The sequence below is a fragment of the Salmo salar genome, chromosome ssa13 (assembly GCF_905237065.1).
Source record: "Salmo salar chromosome ssa13, Ssal_v3.1, whole genome shotgun sequence".
In the NCBI taxonomy this organism is placed as follows: domain Eukaryota; kingdom Metazoa; phylum Chordata; class Actinopteri; order Salmoniformes; family Salmonidae; genus Salmo; species Salmo salar.
The window spans coordinates 10,706,690-10,726,549 of NC_059454.1; the positions used below are offsets into that span (position 1 = coordinate 10,706,690).

Here is a 19,860-nt window from a genome sequence, read left to right on the forward strand (position 1 = left end):
TGGAGTGGCCATCACAAAGCCCTGACCTTAATCCCATAGAACATTTGTGGGCAGAACAGAAAAAGTGTGTGCGAGCAAGGAGGCCTACAAACCTGACTCGGTTACACCAGCTCTGTCAGGAGGAATGGGACAAAATTCACCCAACTTATTGTGGGAAGCTTGTGGAAAGCTACACAAAATGTTTGAACCAAATTAAACAATTTAAAGGCAATGCTACTAAATACTAATTGAGGACATGTAAACTTCTGACCCACTGGGAATGTGATGAAAGAAATAAAAGCTGAAAGAAATAATTCTCTACTATTATTCTGACATTTTACATTCTTAAAACAAAGTGGTGATCCTAACTGACCTAAGACAGGGAATTTTTACTAGGATTAAATGTCAGGAATTGTGAAAAACTGAGTTTTAATGTATTTGGCTAAGGTGAGCCAGATATTTCACAGGATGTGTAAATGTGAAGCATCCGGTTTGCCAGATATGGTGGTGTGCGTAAGCCCAGTGGCCGGAAGTGGGAAGAGATTAATTTTGTCCGACATTCTGCTAAGTTTCTCATCAATGAAACATTTGATGTCCATATTTTTTTTGTTTTGTTTCCAAAACTATAATCTGTAACAAACAGTTGACTGTGTTTTGTTGATTACCCTTAGTCAAATTTTCTAAACAGTAATGAATTTGTTTAGAAAGAGTGCCAGGACGAATTTGGTTATTGCACTTACGCACTTCAGAGTAGGCGCTCCCTAACGGAAATATGCAAATAAATGCTATAAAGTGTCAACAGGATCTCACTAGTTCATGCTTGGTTCTGCTCACCTCCTCGTTTTGTCCAATGTTGTTCATAGAGCTACTGGTGTGGAGCAGCTGATGTACAGTTGAAGTCTGAAGATTACATACACCTTAGCCAAGAACTTTAATTGGTGTTGGACTTGACCATGTTGTCCTGCAGGAGACATTCGGATAGTTAAGAGGGGTGGAAATAGGTAATGCTGTAACGTTGAAGGCTTTCAGTAACTGGAAAGCATTGGATATGCAAGAATATTAACGTTTTTTTTTTAATCAGCTGCATGGCTCTTCCAGCCTCGCTTGTTGCTGCTTTGTACTGAGCCATGACGATATCTTTGAATCAGAAAAAAAAGTAGCTAAATGCCACAGACAAATTTTCTTTGCAACAACCAAACACCGCTTTATAATGTCCCACCGCAAAATGCACTCGTAGATACCGAGATATCCTCGTTTCATAACACCAGCAATATCTGTCTCGGTGAAGTGCATTCTGGGTAGTGTGCGATCCTGTTTAAAAAAAGAAAAGAAAAAAAACACTTCCGGCTGGGTTTCAAAATAAAAGTACAGCAGCAGCTGCTTGCATCTACTAGTGATGGGCATTCGGACTCTTTTTAGTGAGCCGGCTCAATCGGCTCCGTTCACGTAAAAGAGCCGGCTCGTTTGGCTCCCAAACGGATTAGATTGAAGCTCTCTCTCCACTATTTATTGTATCTGCAGTGAGGATTCATCCTCTTTCGATCATTCTTTTGTAAATTATCTACAGAAAAACGTTTGTTTTGTGCTCAAAAAGCAGTAGTAGCAGTATGCAAATCAGGGAACCAAATGAACGGCTCTTTCATCGATGCGGTTCGGTTCCCAACGTTCACCAAAAGAGATCCGTCCAAAAAGAGCCGTTTGTTCGCGAACGACCCATCTACTGCGCTGACTCTGCTGATGGTGACAACAAAGCTGTTTTGACATGATGCTCACTGTACCTGGCGCCGGAATTATCATATTATTTGCTTGGCTCTCTCCAAGTTACGCTCTCTATTTTCACATTGGGGAGACGGAGAAAAAATGCTTTATAGAGGAAATTCCAGATGAAACTATGGTTATTGGTAAGTTAGCTAGCTATGTTTTTTTTAGCGTTAGCTATAGCTGGTTAACGTTAGCTAGCTAGTTAGCTAGCTGCTTCTGGCTCATAGGCTATTTTTATTCAGTCAGTTAGTGCATGTCTGTCTGTCATTGTCGGATGGATGAAAAATATCTATCACATGGTTCTTAATAAATAAAAAATAGTTTTTGAGCTAGCTACAAAAGATGAGAAGATGATTTAATGTGTTGAGCCAGTGCTGTGTATTGTTATTTGAGATGGGAGTATGTCACCTATTCAGGATATGAGGAATAGTTTACATAAAATTATTTTATTTGTCAAATATCATCTCTCTATTATTAGGGAAATACAGGACCCAGCTGTGGGACAAGCAGACCGGATCGTTCCTCCCAGCCACCCCTGGCCTTGGAATGCATGTGGAGATCAAAGATCCAGATACTAAGGTCAGTCCATCAATGAGAAAAGAGATTAGATGTAATGTAATCTCGGGTTAACCCAGAACAACAATTTAGCGTAATTTACATTGTCAGTCCATGAGAGATTAGAAATGAAGTTACCACACTCTCAAATGTATACAGTCACTACAGTTTGTATATTCATAAAACTTGAATGACCCTCAATGAGGCAATTAATTTTGCATCACACAATACATATACACAAGAAAAAAAATCGAAATATCACATCTTCATGCACACAATGCCTCCACGTATGTTTCATCGGCATGTCTCTATTTCTCTCCAAACCCTTCTTATTCTAGATCATCCTGTCTCGTCAGTACGGGTCAGATGGACGGTTCACCTTCACATCCCATACACCAGGCGAGCATCAGATCTGCCTGCACTCCAACTCCACCAAGATGGCCCTGTTTGCTGGTGGCAAACTGGTATGAGTGGGATGTGTTGCTCATATAGAATGGGTTGTTCAGAAAAGGTTTCTGCTCACAACAACAAAAACACCTCCCATAAAGCAGTAAATACACTGAGTATACAAAACATTAAGAACACCTTCCTAATATTGAGATGCACCCCCCCTCTCCCTTTTGCCCTCAGAACAGACTCAATTTGTCAGGCCATGGACTCTACAAGGTGTCGAAAGCGTTCCACAGGGATGCTGGCCCACGTTGACTCCAATGCTTCCCATAGATGTGTCAAGTTGGCAGGATGTCGTTTGGGTGGTGGACCATTCTTGATACACACAGGGAAACTGTTGAGTGTGAAAAACCCAGCCGTGTTGCCGTTCTTAACACACTCAAACCGGTGCGCCTGGCACCGACTACCATACCCTGTTCGAAGGCACTTACATCTTTTTTCTTGCCCATTCACCCTCTGAACGGCATACATACACAAAAGTCTGACATTATAACCTTGTGTTCTATCTTACAGAGAGTCCACCTGGATATTCAGGTTGGTGAACATACCAATAACTACCCTGAAATCGCAGCAAAAGACAAGCTCACAGAGCTGCAATTAAGAGCTCGACAATTACTGGACCAGGTAGAACAAATCCAGAAAGAGCAAAACTATCAGCGGGTGAGTTGAAAGATAAAGTCTACATTTTGAGTTGAATAACTAAGCCACAACATATATGATAATACATCTTGAAATGTATTTAAACATGTCATACAAATCTGTGTTGTGGAATGTCTATCTCTTCACAGTATCGTGAGGACTTCTCCTTGTCTTTCAATGTTCTAGTGACTGTCTCTCTTCACAGTATCGTGAGGACTTCTCCTTGTCTTTCAATGTTCTAGTGACTGTCTCTCTTCACAGTATCGTGAGGACTTCTCCTTGTCTTTCAATGTTCTAGTGACTGTCCTCTTCACAGTATAGTGAGGACTTCCCCTTATCTTTCAATGTTCTAGTGACTGTCTCTTCACAGTATAGTGAGGACTTCCCCTTATCTTTCAATGTTCTAGTGACTGTCTCTTCACAGTATAGTGAGGAGTCCACTATACTGTGAGGAGACAGTCAATGTTCTAGTGACTGTCTGTGTCTCTTCACAGTATAGTGAGGACTTCTCCTTGTCTTTCAATGCTCTCGTGACTGTCTCTCTTTTAACAGTATCGTGAGGAGCGGTTCCGCATGACAAGTGAGAGCACCAACCAGCGTGTGCTTTGGTGGTCGATAGCTCAGACGCTTATCCTCATCGTCACTGGCATCTGGCAGATGAAGCACCTCAAGAGCTTCTTTGAGGCCAAGAAGTTGGTGTAATGCTCACAGGCCATCACTGATTGAGTTCAAGACAGGCATCACACCCATACAGAGCTGACTGGCAGAGAGACATGGTGTTGATGTGATTTAGTAGAGATGCTTAAAAGGGCAATTCCGCCACTTTCAACCTCAGTGTACATGTGTGAAACCAGCGCATTTGTGGTTAAATAGATAAGGTCCTAAAAAAATGCTTTTCTGTGGATTAAAAGTTAAAAATGTGATTTTCCAAACCTGCAATGAGTTTCTTGCTCCCCATGTCACTACAAATCTGTTTGAAAAGTTTAAAAAATGTTTTAACTTTTGATGTCATCGGATAGAACTTTACTTAATTTTTTTTTAGTAAACATAGAAATGTGCCATTTCACATATGTTAACACTGGTATTGTGCTGGAGATAATGAATGAGGTTGAGAAGTGGTGGAGTTGCCCTTTAAATGGGCAATCTGCAGCTGAGGGATATAGGGCTGGAGAAATTTAACCACTCAAACTTTTAGTCACAGCTATAAATTCAAGGACTGACCAACTATGAGATCAAAATTGTTTGTTTACATTTACTTTGTTTATAAACATTGGCATAAAACAAGCTTATATTTTAGGTTCTGATAGGGTACAACAGTTGAACTAAACTCATGAGGCATTTGTAAGTTATTCTTCAAGAATCAATGGGTACATATTAATTTCCAAGTCTAAAAATGTATGTAGCAACTGCAGATTGCCCCTTTTTAAACCTGGGAAGCAAATGAATTGAGGCCATCCAGTGTGTTTTGTATTGTCCATTATTATTCAGTGATTTTAATTATTGTGATAAGTAAGCAGCACCTGTGTCCATGTTGTTGTATTAGGTCTACTGCTGTGTAGTTGTTGTATAAACCTTGTTGGACTGTACATATAAGCAGTGGCAAAAGTAAAATTTCATTTTGTGTCACTTTGGACTAAGCAGTAAGATCCATATTACTAGTATTTTGTAGATCTTGGTCTTTCTGAAAATTGTATACTTTTGGTTTAAACACTTGTATTTGGACTATATTGTGTTTTAGTCTACAAACATGATTGTAACATAGCTAATAATAGGGATATCTTAATGACTAACCTGTTCACGTCCAAACACCAGTTCACAAGTAGAATTGCATCCACAACCTTACCTTCTGTTGAAGAGCTGTATCATTCCAGAAAACATGCCATTATTTATATTTCTAGAGGTCCAAACAGCCCCATTTTTGTAAAAATTTTAAAGACCAACTAATCATTAAATCAGGCGCAGATTAAATTTGAATGTTGTGAAATGAATGCCCATCATAAAATACCCTTGAGTTATTCAAAACTGAACAGGGGTTTAGGTTACAATCTAGATATCAGTAAGATGCGAATACAATATTTAATGACAATACTGTAGTGTTATAACAAGGAATAAAGTCACAAGGTTTTCATTTGTCATTATTAAGGTTTTTACTTTTGGTTGGCTGTCATTTCAATGTACTCAATAAAAATGGAAAAAGTATTTGATTCCCATCTGTGGTTCTTTGTTTATGGAACATTCATTTACATTTCCTATTAAAAATTTAACACAACAGTTCTTTTCAATAAATATTTTATTGCTTGTCACCTTCCTCAGTATCAATTTAACCCTGTATCTTGTTTAAGTGAATGTTTTGCAATACAATTCACTGAATGTGATCATTATCACCCTTAGTTATGGATTTAGTTTTACATTGATGGTAACTACAGCATTATTGTTCCATAATAACTATAGGATAGAAAATCTCATAACAGAACAAACTAAACTATTTCCTCTTTGCATAGGTTCATTCTTAAATCTTTTACTGCACCAACAAATAATTCAGACCAGAAGAATCACTGACATCACACAAAATGAAATAATACGGCAACGTAAACATATGGTATGAATCACTCTTTACCTGCCGTTTTCTAATTTGGTTTATCAATTATAAAAACGTCAAATTTCTGACACCATACAAAACAATTTAATCGACTCATAATACCATACGTCATGATAAGAGTCGAGAGAGTCGACCTCTGCTTGACTCTCCAAATGATCTCTATTTCCGTTATCGTGTAAAACGGTATCTATTGAATCTAGGGTTGGCACAATATCAAGATGTGAGGTAGGGAACTTCTTATATCCAATACCATCAATTGATTAATGAGAATCTATGTCTAATGTGAGAAGAAGTTTGTAATGTCAACTTAAAAGATCGAACGTCATCTAAAAATGCTCAAATAAATGAATGGGTTTTGTAGAAAACTACTACATCAACCAAAGACATCATAAAGACATACTGTGGAAACTTGCTGTTGTTTTTTTCTCTCCAGAAAATCTCATAAAATACTAAATTCTTTTCAGCCCGTTGTGAGTGTAGGAAGGAGAAACGTCACTGTTCTGTCACAGTGAGACGCTCCATCTTCTTAGCTGTCTCTTCTGTCGGAACCTTGGACTTTTTCTCTGGACTGGGAGTGGGAGTGTTGGGATAATCCCTATTCCCAAAAATAGTACTACCCACTCGCACGTTGGTTGAACCCACCTCAATCTAAAAGGAGGAAATGGAAGAGGAGATATACCTCAGAAGGGTATAACTTATTCAAACAGCATGAGCATTCGAGTTGCAAATGGGTAGCCTAATCAATATCTGATAATACAATATGTTAAGAACATATTGTATTAGCCATTGAGAAAATTGGAACAATGGAACTTACCGCGTGTTCGAAGTCAGTGGACATGCCCATACTAAGCTCCACATCTTCAAGCGGCAGCTGTAGACTGGCACACACTTCCTGTCGCCGACTCAGCAAAGCCTGGTGGGTGATGCGCAACAGACTTAACACACACACCTATAGATCTTTACCAAAAGCCTTAACATAAAACATTAGGGTAATCATAACAGTCAAATACCTGAAAATCTGGGTTAGGGCCATCAGCTAGGTCGTAGCCATAGCGACCAATGGTCATGAGTCCGGAGAAGTGTAGGGCAGAGCATTTGGATAAAATGTGTTTCACTGTGGTCACGGTCTCATCAGGAGGCAGTCCATGTTTACCTAGAGGTAATATACACAGTGTCCAAAACATTACGAACACCTGCTATTTCCATAACTTAGACTGATCAGGTGAATCCAGGTGAAAGCTATGATCCCTTATTGATGTCAATTGTTAAATCCACATCAAATCAGTGTAGATGAAGGGGAGGAGACAGGTTAAAGAAGGAATTTTACGCCTTGAGACATTTTTAAGCCTTGAATATGTGCCATTCAGAGGGTGAATGGGCAAGAAAAAAGGTTTAACTGTCTTTGGTTATGGTAGTCGGTGCCAGGCACACCAGTTTGTGTCAAGAACTGCAACGCTGCTGGGTTTTTCACATATCAAGAATGGTCCACCACCCAAAGGACATCCAGCCAACTTAACAACTGTGGGAAGCATTGGAGTCAACATGGGCCAGCATCCCCGTGGAACGCTTTCACCACCTTGTAGAGTCCATGCCCCGAAGAATTGAGGCTGTTCTGAGGGCAAAATGGGGGCGGGGGACTCAATATCAGGAAGGTGTTCTTAATGTTTTGTACACTCCGTGTAGAACAGTAGTTCATGTATCTGTCTGTGAAGCAGGTTGACTTCATGATTGTTGTCCTTGAGGCAGAACTGAGTGATTTCTACTAAATGGGCCAGCTGCAAAGTCAAAATTGTCTAGATAGAAATGTTTAAAAAAATATATAAAAAATTGGCTTTTTGGTCTTATTTTAAGGTCAGGGTTAGGCATTAGGATTAAGGTTAAAAATCTGATTTTATGACATTGTGGCTGTGCCAGCTAGTGACCTCTGCAGTGCTTCCTCCAGTACATGAGTCATCTCAATAAATGCCAACCTGCATGTGTGTGAACCAAGGGTTGAAACCGGTTCAGAAAACAGAACCAAAAACCGGAAAATAACAAAATTATTTGAGGAACAGAACCCGAACCGAAAACGAAAGTGATCTATGCTGTTCTGGAACAGAACCGTTATTTTAAAAGCATGGGAACCGGTTAGTAACATTATTTCACATTCCGAGCATTTTATTCCAGTCCCACAAAAATCGCAACAAAGCACCTATGCAAAGCCCTCACTCTGTTACAAAGAAACTTATTCCAGCATCTGCCTGCCAGTTAGAAATCTTTGCCAGTCGGTCTGTGTATATGCTACCTGCCCCTCCCCATGTAAGAATATGTTACTGTAGCCTACTAACAAAGTGTAATTCAGAAATTAGAGAGAGATGTTTAATTAGAGATGAATTTACTTTTTCAATGCTATTTGATACTATAGTTACCATGTTTCACATTGGATTTATTAACTACAAAAAGGTAAATGTTTTATTTCAAATTCTGGTGCCGCTCTGCACACACAAGCTTGTTAGCTAGCTAGCTCTGTCTGGTCCAACGTTAAACCAACTAGGTAGTTCAAAGATATTAAAAGTTCCTCCATAGAAGCCGCTGCTCCGTAGGTATAATTCTGTGGGCCTAATTCAGATAATGCTTGTCATAACAAGATGCCCAGCGCTTCTAGGCAAGCTTCCTCCATCCTCACCCTTAACATTTCTGATGCATCTCATGTCCTACACTGTGACTGGCAGCACAGTGTGTGTTTGTCTTTCAATAGGATTAAACCATGCTTTCACTGCAAAATGTATTCTTAACGGCTTTCCTATACAGATTAAATCGCTTATCCACTCCACAGCAAACTGCTCTATCTGCACTGATTGGTAATTTAATAACGAGCTTCATGTAAAAATACATGTATATTTCAGAGGTTTAAAAAGGAACAGAAAGGAAAGATATAAAGTGGTACTTTTTTGACGGTTCGAACCCGTTCAGAACTTTATTTTCCTGGTCGGAACAGTGTAACGTAACAACAACAACAAAAAATGATGGTTCTGTTCAGAACAAAACGAAGAAAAAAAATGTTAGGGTTCCAACCCCTGGTATGAACACTTACTTTCCTCCCCACTGGTGTTGATCTGAACCATGATCTTTAACGTCTGCGTACTAGCTGTTCTCAACCGCAGCCAGGAGCTGTTTACCTTGTCGGCCAACTTGACAGAGTCCACTGTCTCCACCATGAACAGGTTTGGTACACCTGTGGGAAGTGTGTGAGTAGAGTTAAGATATGCCGGTGTTACTAAAGGCTTCTACGGAATGCTGTTCAAAAGCTTGCTTTTTGACAAGGACCGCTGGGTACAGGGAGTTGATGTTGATGTTAACAGCTTTAGAGATATGGAGGTATAACATGTTGCACAAGATGTGACATATTACTTACCCAAAAGTTTGTTGACATTATTCTTCTGTAAATGGCCAATAAAATGCCACTCGATTTCTGGGCATGATTCTAAAATCTAGGTTAGAACAGAAATATAATTTTTAGCGGTTGCTGGATAGACATATTACATATAGTAAAGAATAAGGTGACTTAAACCTTTGAACAAACCTGAGGATTTGAGGCTTTGTCCACAAGTTCATTCACCTAAAAGTGAGGGGTAAAATGAAAAAAAAAAAAGTCAAGCCGCAAATGTCTTCACACTACTAATAAAGGTTTTATGTGGAACTGTACAACATGTTCCCATCATGTATATAACGTATGCCATTTATCAGACTTTTATTATCCAAAGCGACTCACAATCATGCGTGCATTGATTATACGTATGGGTGGTCCCGGGAATCAAAGCCACCATCCTGGCATTAAAAGCGACATTCTCAACCGACTGAGCTACAGAGGACTTTTATGCAAACTCTCAGTTCCATTACATCACATAAGACTCACTGGACGAAGAAGTCTTCTGTACGGGGGAGTTTTGTTTCAGAGCCCCGACACTCAATCTGAACATTAACACGCGTCAAGGATTTTATGTTTCACATCAACAATAAATAATTTTCTAAAAACAAAAAGGTTACATTGATACACACCTTGATAGGGTTAGTGTTCCCACACGTCCATATCTCCATGTTACAGCACTTCTTTACGGAAAAAGGACAGAAGAGAAGAGGCGACCACCTGTGCTAATTAGCTATCTAGCATCCTACCAACCACCTGTGTGGAAGTGTAACTCGGGAAGTGTAGTAGAAGTGTGGTTTCGTCGGATGAAAGCACCCATAGCTGTATGGATCTGTAACTGCTATAGTGTAGTTTAGTAGGATGGAGGCTCCATAGCTGTATGGATCTGTAACTGCTACAGTGTAGTTTAGTAAGATGGAGGCTCCATGGCTGTATGGATCTGTAACTGCTACAGTGTAGTCAGGGTTGGGTAGGTTACTTTCTAAATGTAATCTGTTACTAGTTACCTGTCCAAAATTGTAATCAGTAACATAACTTTTGTATTACCCAAACTGAGTAACGTAATCTGATTACATTCAGTTACTTTTAGATTTCCTTCCCCTTAAGAGGCATTAGAAGACAAAAATGTATGTTAGCAACTGAACAACATCTATTGCAGGATAAATCAATGTTAAAGTTTACATAGCTGGCCATATATGTATGTTAAATTTTACTTTATGGGTTGGTTATGTAGGCTTCTTCTAACCCATTGCTTTCTACTACATACTATTATAGGATTAAATTATATCTTTACCATATTATATATAATTTATTAATCCAAAAATGGATGTAGCAACTACAGATTGCCCCTTTAAGTTTATCAAAAGTGTACATAGAGAGAGGTTTTTGTTCTTTATTTTGGTTAGGCCAGGGTGTTACATTGGGTGGGCGTTCTATGTTCTTTTTTCTAGGTTGGTTTGTTTCGTTGATTTTGGCCGTGTGGCTTCCAATCAGGCACAGCTGTAGTTTGTTGTTGCTGATTGGGAGTCACACATAAGTAGCCTGTTTTTCCTTTGGATTTTTGTGGGTGATTGTTTCTGTTTAGTGCTTTCTGTTTCGTTGTTAGTACCTGACAGAACTGTCAGCTGTCATTTTGTCAAGTGTTCTCTTTTTGTATTAAAATTCATTCAAGATGAACACATCCTCCGCTGCACCTTGCTCTAATTCTGACGACGGCCATTACAACAAGTTTGAGCATGTGTCCATTAGGACTTTTTATCAGCATGAATTAGATTGAGCAATAAAAGCCCCACTTTTATCCCACAGGCTGGGATCTGCACTATGCAGCTGTCGCAAGAGAGCATTTTTCACTGGCTGTCCACGGGTTTCAAAAACAATTATCGATAGGCAGCTTAAACTCTTTGAATTCAACCATTATTGGGTTCAAATACACACTTACATTTGTGAACAGCCATCCACAACCACAATCCGTAAGGCGCAAATAGCTAAATTGGAGAGCAGCAGCGTGATTCACATCAACGCGCTATGTAGATATCAATAATAGTGATGTCAGTATTGTCGTAGACTAAACCACTGCTGTCATTCTTACCTCCAAGCGTTTATTCAAGTTGGATGCCGACAGCAGTCACACCATTGAAAGACATAGCTTGGACTGTAGCCTACAAAAGCCTACTCCTGCTCTTTTCCCACGATCCATCAAACACATTTGGTGTGTCATCATAGTGGTCTCTGACTTGTGTTCAGACTCCCTCAGGTGGAACAAACTTAAACTTGCGCCTTTTTTTCAATGCTGATTTGAATGTCATTGAGAAAACAGAAGTGTCAAAGATTTTTTTTCCCCCAAACATCCTTTCAGAATTTAAAAGTAATCCTAGAAGTAATCATCTAGTTTTTCAAAAGTATCTATAATCTGATTACAATATTTTTTGCTGGAAACGTAACGGATTATAGTTACTGTTTTATGTAATCCCTTACATGTAACAGATTACATGTAATCCGTCACTCCCCAACCCTGAGTGTAGTTTAGTAAAATGGAGGCTCCATAGCTGTATGGATCTGTAACTGCTACAAAAAGTGTATCTTTTTTATTTGAAGGATTGTTTCTCGCTGATGAAAGATGAGGGCCATATATTCCGAAAGCAAAACCGCATTCGCAAGTGATTATTATTGCCGTTTCTAAATGTTAAAACAGAGCGTCGTGATTGTAGTTCACATGAGTCAGTCGGGGGCAAAGCTAATGGCTTAAAACTGTAGGGAGAAGACAGAATGCCACCTAGAGTTTGAGCGCTACAGAGGACCACGGTCTACTAACGGAACTACAGAGGACCATGTTCTACTAACTGAACTACAGAGGACCATGTTCTACTAACTACAGAGGACCATGTTCTACTAACTGAACTACAGAGGACCATGTTCTACTAACTACAGAGGACCATGTTCTACTAACTGAACTACAGAGAACCATGTTCTACCAACTGAACTACAGAGGACCATGGTCTACTAACGGAACTACAGAGGACCACGTTCTACTAACTGAACTACAGAGGACCACGTTCTACTAACTGAACTACAGAGGACCACGTTCTACTAACTGAACTACAGAGGACCACGGTCTACTAACGGAACTACAGAGGACCACGTTCTACTAACTGAACTACAGAGGACCACGGTCTACTAAAGGAACTACAGAGGACCACGTTCTACTAACTGAACTACAGAGGACCATGTTCTACCAACTGAACTACAGAGGACCATGTTCTACCAACTGAACTACAGAGGACCATGTTCTACCAACTGAACTACAGAGGACCATGTTCTACTAACTGAACTACAGAGGACCACGTTCTACTAACTGAACTACAGAGGACCACGTTCTACTAACTGAACTACAGAGGACCACGGTCTACTAAAGGAACTACAGAGGACCATGTTCTACCAACTGAACTACAGAGGACCATGTTCTACCAACTGAACTACAGAGGACCATGTTCTACCAACTGAACTACAGAGGACCATGTTCTACTAACTGAACTACAGAGGACCACGTTCTACTAACTGAACTACAGAGGACCACGGTCTACTAACGGAACTACAGAGGACCACGGTCTACTAACGGAACTACAGAGGACCATGTTCTACTAACTGAACTACAGAGGACCACGGTCTACTAACGGAACTACAGAGGACCATGTTCTACTAACTGAACTACAGAGGACCATGTTCTACTAACTGAACTACAGAGGACCATGTTCTACCAACTGAACTACAGAGGACCATGTTCTTCTAACTGAACTACAGAGGACCATGTTCTACCAACTGAACTACAGAGGACCATGTTCTACTAACTGAACTACAGAGGACCATGTTCTACTAACTGAACTACAGAGGACCATGTTCTACCAACTGAACTACAGAGGACCATGTTCTACTAACTACAGAGGACCATGTTCTACTAACTGAACTACAGAGGACCACGGTCTACTAATGGAACTACAGAGGACCATGTTCTACTAACGGAACTACAGAGGACCATGTTCTACTAACTACAGAGGACCATGTTCTACTAACTGAACTACAGAGGACCATGGTCTACCAACTGAACTACAGAGGACCATGTTCTACTAACTGAACTACAGAGGACCATGTTCTACCAACTGAACTACAGAGGACCATGTTCTACTAACTACAGAGGACCATGTTCTACTAACTGAACTACAGAGGACCACGATCTACTAACGGAACTACAGAGGACCATGTTCTACTAACGGAACTACAGAGGACCATGTTCTACTAACTACAGAGGACCATGTTCTACTAACTGAACTACAGAGGACCATGTTCTACCAACTGAACTACAGAGGACCATGTTCTACCAACTGAACTACAGAGGACCATGTTCTACCAACTGAACTACAGAGGACCACGGTCTACTAACGGAACTACAGAGGACCATGTTCTACTAACTGAACTACAGAGGACCATGTTCTACTAACTACAGAGGACCATGTTCTACTAACTGAACTACAGAGGACCATGGTCTACCAACTGAACTACAGAGAACCATGTTCTACCAACTGAACTACAGAGGACCATGTTTTACTAACTGAACTACAGAGAACCATGTTCTACCAACTGAACTACAGAGAACCATGTTCTACCAACTGAACTACAGAGAACCATGTTCTACCAACTGAACTACAGAGGACCATGGTCTACCAACTGAACTACAGAGGACCATGTTCTACTAACTGAGCTACAGAGGACCATGTTCTACTAACTGAGCTACAGAGGACCATACTCTACTAAATGAGCTACAGAGGACCATACTCTACTAAATGAGCTACAGAGGACCAGTCAGTGTACAATACTCAGTAAAACACTCACATAGTTTTCACCAAAGTTGCGATGTCCTTTTCGGTATGCCTCGATCACCATGTCAGGTGGTTTCGTCTTACTTACAGCTACCAGGCGGGGCGGCACCACGGGCAACGTCTTGAGTGGGAGAGCAGAGGAAAAAGAAAAGCAATAAAATATATTGTAAATAAATGATGTGTTATATGAACCCAGCCGACATCTGAGGCTCATTCAGGAAGACATATTGGGGCACACAATACAGAACAGGTATGCCTCATGTAGAAAACTATATTGTACACTCCTGAACGCAACCCAGATATGCTGTCCAAATGCACTTATTTTAGCATGCTGGCATTTCCTTACAATCAAGATGACAGAAATCTGAAAGGGTCGTCTTTGTCTGTCTACACTGTATTATGTTTCATTGTTTGTCCAAGATGGCATAGCAGTCAATGTCTTTTTGTCCTCGTCTTGTCGTGTCCCATGTATATATATTTTTTCTTTGCATATATTTAAAAAAAATAAAAATAATTCTTAACCTCAACATACTCTCCTGCAATCCTCCTCACCCAATGTGGTATGGATCTGCTATTTCTTTACTTCTGAACCGGAACCCCAACAGAAGCTAGCCAGCTAACTAGCTACTAGCCAGCTAGCTGTCATCAGCTACCATTAGCCCAGACAACTCTCGCCAGTCTGCACAGTGCGACTCAAACCAGAGCAAATCTGACGTATTTTTCTCCATATCTCCAGATTCCTACCGCAAGCTCTGAACCTTTTCACCTGGATCATCGCAGCTAGCTAGCTGCTATCCGAGTGGCCACTCCTGGCTAACATCTCTGTCCCGAAGCAAGAACCAATTAGCCTGGAGCTAGCCTTGCTAGGCCCATCTCCCGGCTAGCCGAAGAGGTCCATCAGCCACTCCTTGGGCTATAATACCTATTTTGTCAGTCGGCCTGGACCCCCGCCGACCCAACACGACTGGACTCCCGACGTAATTCGCCCAAGGGGCTTTATCAACTGGCTCCTCCGTCTCAACTTCCCCTGAATGCCCATCTGCTAGCTGTCTAGAGCATATCGGACTATTAGCTTAAGAGGCCCATCGGACAAATTCTTTGGCCACTATACCTATTCCACCAATTGGCTTGGACCCTTTTACCACACGGAGCCCTGCTGATCCACGACGACTCGTCTGCAGACGTAACAGCACGAGGGGGCTACAACAGACTTTCTTCGCCGCGACGTCTCTCTAAGGCCCTTTTGCTAGCCTGCTAGCCCCGGCCCACTAGCTGCCTGAATCGCCAAGTCTCCGGCCCGAACCACTCACTGGACCCCTATGATCACTCAGCTACGCATGTCTCTCCCTAATGTCAATATGCCTTGTCCATTGCTGTCTTGGTTAATAATTATTGCCTTATTTCACTGTAGAGCCTCTAGCCCTGCTCAATACGCCTTTAGTTAACCCTTTAGTTCCACCTCCCACACATGCAGTGACCTCACATGGTTTAAATTATGTTTCTAGGGACATTATCTCTCTCATCGTCACTCAGTGCATAGGTTTACCTCCACTGTATTCACATCCTACCATACCTTTGTCTGTACATTATGCCTTGAATCTATTCTTCCGCGCCCAGAAACCTGCTCCTTTTACTCTCTGTTCCGAACGTAATAGACAACCAGTTCTTATAGCCTTTAGCCGTACCCTTATCCTACTCCTCCTCTGTCCCTCTGGTGATGTCGAGGTTAACCCAGGCCCTGCAGTGCCTAGCTCCACTCCCGTTCCCCAGGCCCTCTCTTTTGATGACTTCTGTAACCGTAAAAGCCTTGGTTTCATGCATGTTAACATTAGAAGCCTCTCTAAGTTTGTTTTATTCACTGCCTTAGCACACTCTGCCGGCTTAGGAAGACCACCAAAACCCCAGAAATGTCCATCCCTAACTATAAACTTTTCCAACAAGATAGAACTGCCAAAGGGGGCGGAGTTGCAATCTACTGCAGAGATAGCCTGCAGAGTTCTGTCTTACTATCCAGGACTGTGCCCAAACAATTTGAGCTCCTACTTTTAAAAATCCACCTTTCCAGGAACAAGTCTCTCACCTTTACCTCTTGCTATAGACCACCTTCTGCCCCCAGCTGTGCCCTGGACACCATATGTGAATTGATTGCCCCCCATCTTTCTTCAGAGCTCGTGTTGTTAGGTGACCTAAACTGGGACATGATTAACACCCCGGCTGTCCTACAATCTAAGCTTGATGCCCTCAATCTCACTCAAATTATCAATGAAGCTACCAGGTACAACCCCAAATCCGTGAACACGGGCACCCTCATAGATGTCATCCTAACCAACTTGCCCTCTGCTGTCTTCAACCAGGATCTCAGCGATCACTGCCTCATCACTGTCAAACGCTCCCTAAAACACTTCAGCGAGCAGGCCTTTCTAATTGACCTGGCCCGGGTATCCTGGAAGGACATTGACCTCATTCCGTCAGTAGAGGATGCCTGGTTATTCTTTAAAAGTGCTTTCCTCACCATCTTAAATAAGCATGCCCCATTCAAAAAATGTAGAACCAGGAAGAGATATAGCCCCTGGTTCACTCCAGACCTGACTGCCCTTGACCAGCACAAAAACATCCTGTGGCATACTGCATTAGCTTCGAATAGCCCCCGTGATATGCAACTTTTCAAGGAAGTTAGGAACCAATATAGACAGGCAGTTAGGAAAGCAAAGGCTAGCTTTTTCAAACAGAAATTTGCATCCTGTAGCACAAACTCCAAAAAGTTCTGGGTCACTGTAAAGTCCATGGAAAATAAGAGCACCACCTCCCAGCTGCCCACTGCACTGAGGCTAGGAAACACTGTCACCACCAATAAATCCACGATAATTGAGAATTTCAATAATCATTTTTCTACAGCTGGCCATGCTTTCCACCTGGCTATCCCTACCCCGGTCAACAGCCCTGCACCCCCCACAGCAACTTGCCCAAGCCTCCCCCATTTCTCCTTCGCCCAAATCCAGATAGCTGACGTTCTGAATGAGCTGCAAAATCTGGACCCCCTACAAATCAGACGGGCTAGACAATCTGGACCCTCTCTTTCTAAAATTATCCGCCGAAATTGTTGCAAACCCTATTACTAGCCTGTTTAACCCCTCTTTCGTATCGTCTGAGATCCCCAAAGATTGGAAAGCTGCCGCGGTCATCCCCCTCTTCAAAGGGGGAGACACTCTAGACCCAAACTGCCACAGACCTATATCTATCCTACCCTGCTTTTCTAAGGTCTTCGAAAGCCAAGTTAACAAACAGATGAGCAACCATTTCGAATCCCACCATACCTACTCCGCTATGCACTCTGGTTTCCGAGCTGGTCATGGGTGCACCTCAGCCACGCTCAAGGTCCTAAACGATATCATAACCGCCATCTACAAGAGACAATTCTGTGCAGCTGTATTCATCGACCTGGCCAAGGCTTTCGACTCCGTCAATCACCACATTCTCATTGGCAGACTTAACAGCGTTGGTTTCTCAAATGACTGCCTCGCCTGGTTCACCAACTACTTCTCTGATAGAGTTCAGTGTGTCAAATCGGAGGGCCTGTTGTCCGGACCTCTGGCAGTCTCTATGGGGGTGCCACAGGGTTCAATCCTCGGGCCGACTCTTTTCTCTGTATACATCAATGATGTCGCTCTTGCTGCTGGTGATTCTCTGATCCACCTCTACGCAGACAACACCATCCTGCATACTTCTGGCCCTTCTTATGACACTGTGTTAACTAACCTCCAGATGAGCTTGAATGCCATACAACTCTCCTTCCGTGGCCTCCAACTGCTCTTAAATGCAAGTAAAACTAAATGCATGCTCTTCAACCGATCACTGCCCACCCCTGCCCGCCCGCCCAGCATCACTACTCTGGACGGTTCTGACCTAGAATATGTGGACAACTACAAACACCTAGGTGTCTGGTTAGACTGTAAACTCTCCTTCCAGACTCACATTAAGCATCTCCAATCCAAAATTAAATCTAGAATCAGCTTCCTATTTCGCAACAAAGCATCCTTCACTCATGCTGCCAAACATACCCTCGTTAAACTATCCTACCAATCCTTGACTTCGGCGATGTCATTTACAAAATGGCCTCCGACACCCTACTCAGTAAATTGGATGCAGTCTATCACAGTGCCATCCGTTTTGTCACCAAAGCCACATATACTACCCACCACTGCAACCTGTATGCTCTCATTGGCTAGCCCTCGCTTCATATTCGTCGCCAAACCCACTGGCTCCAGGTCATCTATAAGTCTCTGCTAGGTAAAGCCCCGCCTTATCTCAGCTCACTGGTCACCATAGCAGCACCCACCCGTAGCACACACTCCAGCAGGTATATTTCACTGGTCACCCCTAAAGCCAACTCCTCCTTCGGCCGCCTTTCCTTCCAGTTCTCTGCTGCCAATGACTGGAACAAACTGTAAAAAAAAAAAATCACTGAAGCTGGAGACTCATATCTCCCTCACTAGCTTTAAGCACCAGCTGTCAGAGCAGCTCACAGATCACTGCACCTGTACATAGCCCATCTGTAAACAGCCCATCTATCTACCTCATCCCCATACTGGTATCTATTTTTGCTTCTTTGCACTCCAATATCTCTACTTGTACACTCATCTTCTGCACATCTATCACTCCAGTGTTCAATTGCTATACTGTAATTATTTCACCACTATGGCCTATTTATTGCCTTACCTCCAGTATCCTACCTCATTTGCACACACTGTATATAGACCTTTTTTCCTACTGTATTATTGACTGTATGTTTGACTATTCCATGTGTAACTCTGTTGTTTGTGCTGCACTGCTTTGCTCTATCTTGGCCAGGTCGCAGTTGTAAATGAGATATTCTCAACTAGCCTACCTGGTTAAATAAAGGTGAAATAAAAACAAAAGTGTGCAGCTGTGAATTTGCCTGAATAATTTAATGAACCCTGGCTGGAATTGACAGTAGCTCCATCTAATTTCTATGCATGTGTGGTCTGATTCCGTCAATTTGAATTTTGGAAGGAGTCTACCAACTTCTAGTTTACCTAGTGTTTTCGAATGGTGGTGGGATGGTTTCAAATGAACCAATCAAAACGTTCATCCCTTACGATCAGGAGTGAACGGAAGTTGATGGAAGAAATGTTTTGCAACGTTTACATCAAAATGATAAAAGCAGCAGATCGTCTACAACCCTCCACGCGCAAACCGGTTGCATGCATGCAGCGCGCGCCTTTAAAGAGTTTGCCGTAAAATAATCAGTATGTAATGTGAATGTTATGGTGTGAGTCCTCAATCCAAAGGTTGGTGTTTTTCCTTGCATAACTGGTCCACCGACCCTCGACACTTATATAAGCCCATTTCTCACGACATGACCATCTAAAGTAGATACACCGGTTCTTCCCAAGATTAAATTAAACTGGATTTACCTTGGGTCGACGTGCCGCGGCTTGATTTACCCTGTCTACCACCGCTTGTAACGCTTTTCCAACCTCCTCCGACATTCCTACTTTCCACATACCCTCAATCTACCGACTGTGCGTAAGCAACAGCGAGGTGATCAACCTGTCAAAATAAAAGTCCTTTCTATAGCA

At 41.9% G+C, this 19,860-nt stretch overlaps 2 protein-coding genes across 6 annotated transcripts; one reads left to right on the forward strand and one right to left on the reverse strand.

Moving 5' to 3' along the window:
* The first annotated feature begins 1,627 nt into the window (after nucleotides 1-1,627).
* On the forward strand, nucleotides 1,628-5,583 carry tmed4 (transmembrane p24 trafficking protein 4). Of its 2 annotated transcripts, none has more exons than XM_014134417.2 (5): nucleotides 1,628-1,880; nucleotides 2,219-2,319; nucleotides 2,634-2,759; nucleotides 3,259-3,405; nucleotides 3,937-5,583. In XM_014134417.2, the coding sequence occupies exons 1-5, from the start codon at nucleotides 1,742-1,744 to the stop codon at nucleotides 4,084-4,086; spliced, it is 663 nt and encodes a 220-aa protein (XP_013989892.1). In that variant the 5' UTR covers nucleotides 1,628-1,741; the 3' UTR covers nucleotides 4,087-5,583. The 2 variants fall into 2 exon arrangements, with proteins under 2 accessions (XP_013989892.1, XP_045548873.1); XM_045692917.1 differs by lacking the exon at nucleotides 3,937-5,583 and adding an exon at nucleotides 3,534-3,863.
* On the reverse strand, nucleotides 5,517-19,815 carry plpbp (pyridoxal phosphate binding protein). 4 transcript variants are annotated; one of them, XM_014134401.2, is made up of 9 exons: nucleotides 19,696-19,777; nucleotides 18,597-18,702; nucleotides 14,274-14,381; nucleotides 9,546-9,581; nucleotides 9,378-9,453; nucleotides 9,057-9,197; nucleotides 6,994-7,136; nucleotides 6,798-6,896; nucleotides 5,660-6,631 (listed from the first exon to the last, which is right to left on the reverse strand). In XM_014134401.2, the coding sequence occupies exons 3-9, from the start codon at nucleotides 14,322-14,324 to the stop codon at nucleotides 6,476-6,478; spliced, it is 702 nt and encodes a 233-aa protein (XP_013989876.1). In that variant the 5' UTR covers nucleotides 14,325-14,381; nucleotides 18,597-18,702; nucleotides 19,696-19,777; the 3' UTR covers nucleotides 5,660-6,475.
* Between the last annotated feature and the right edge of the window lie 45 nt (nucleotides 19,816-19,860).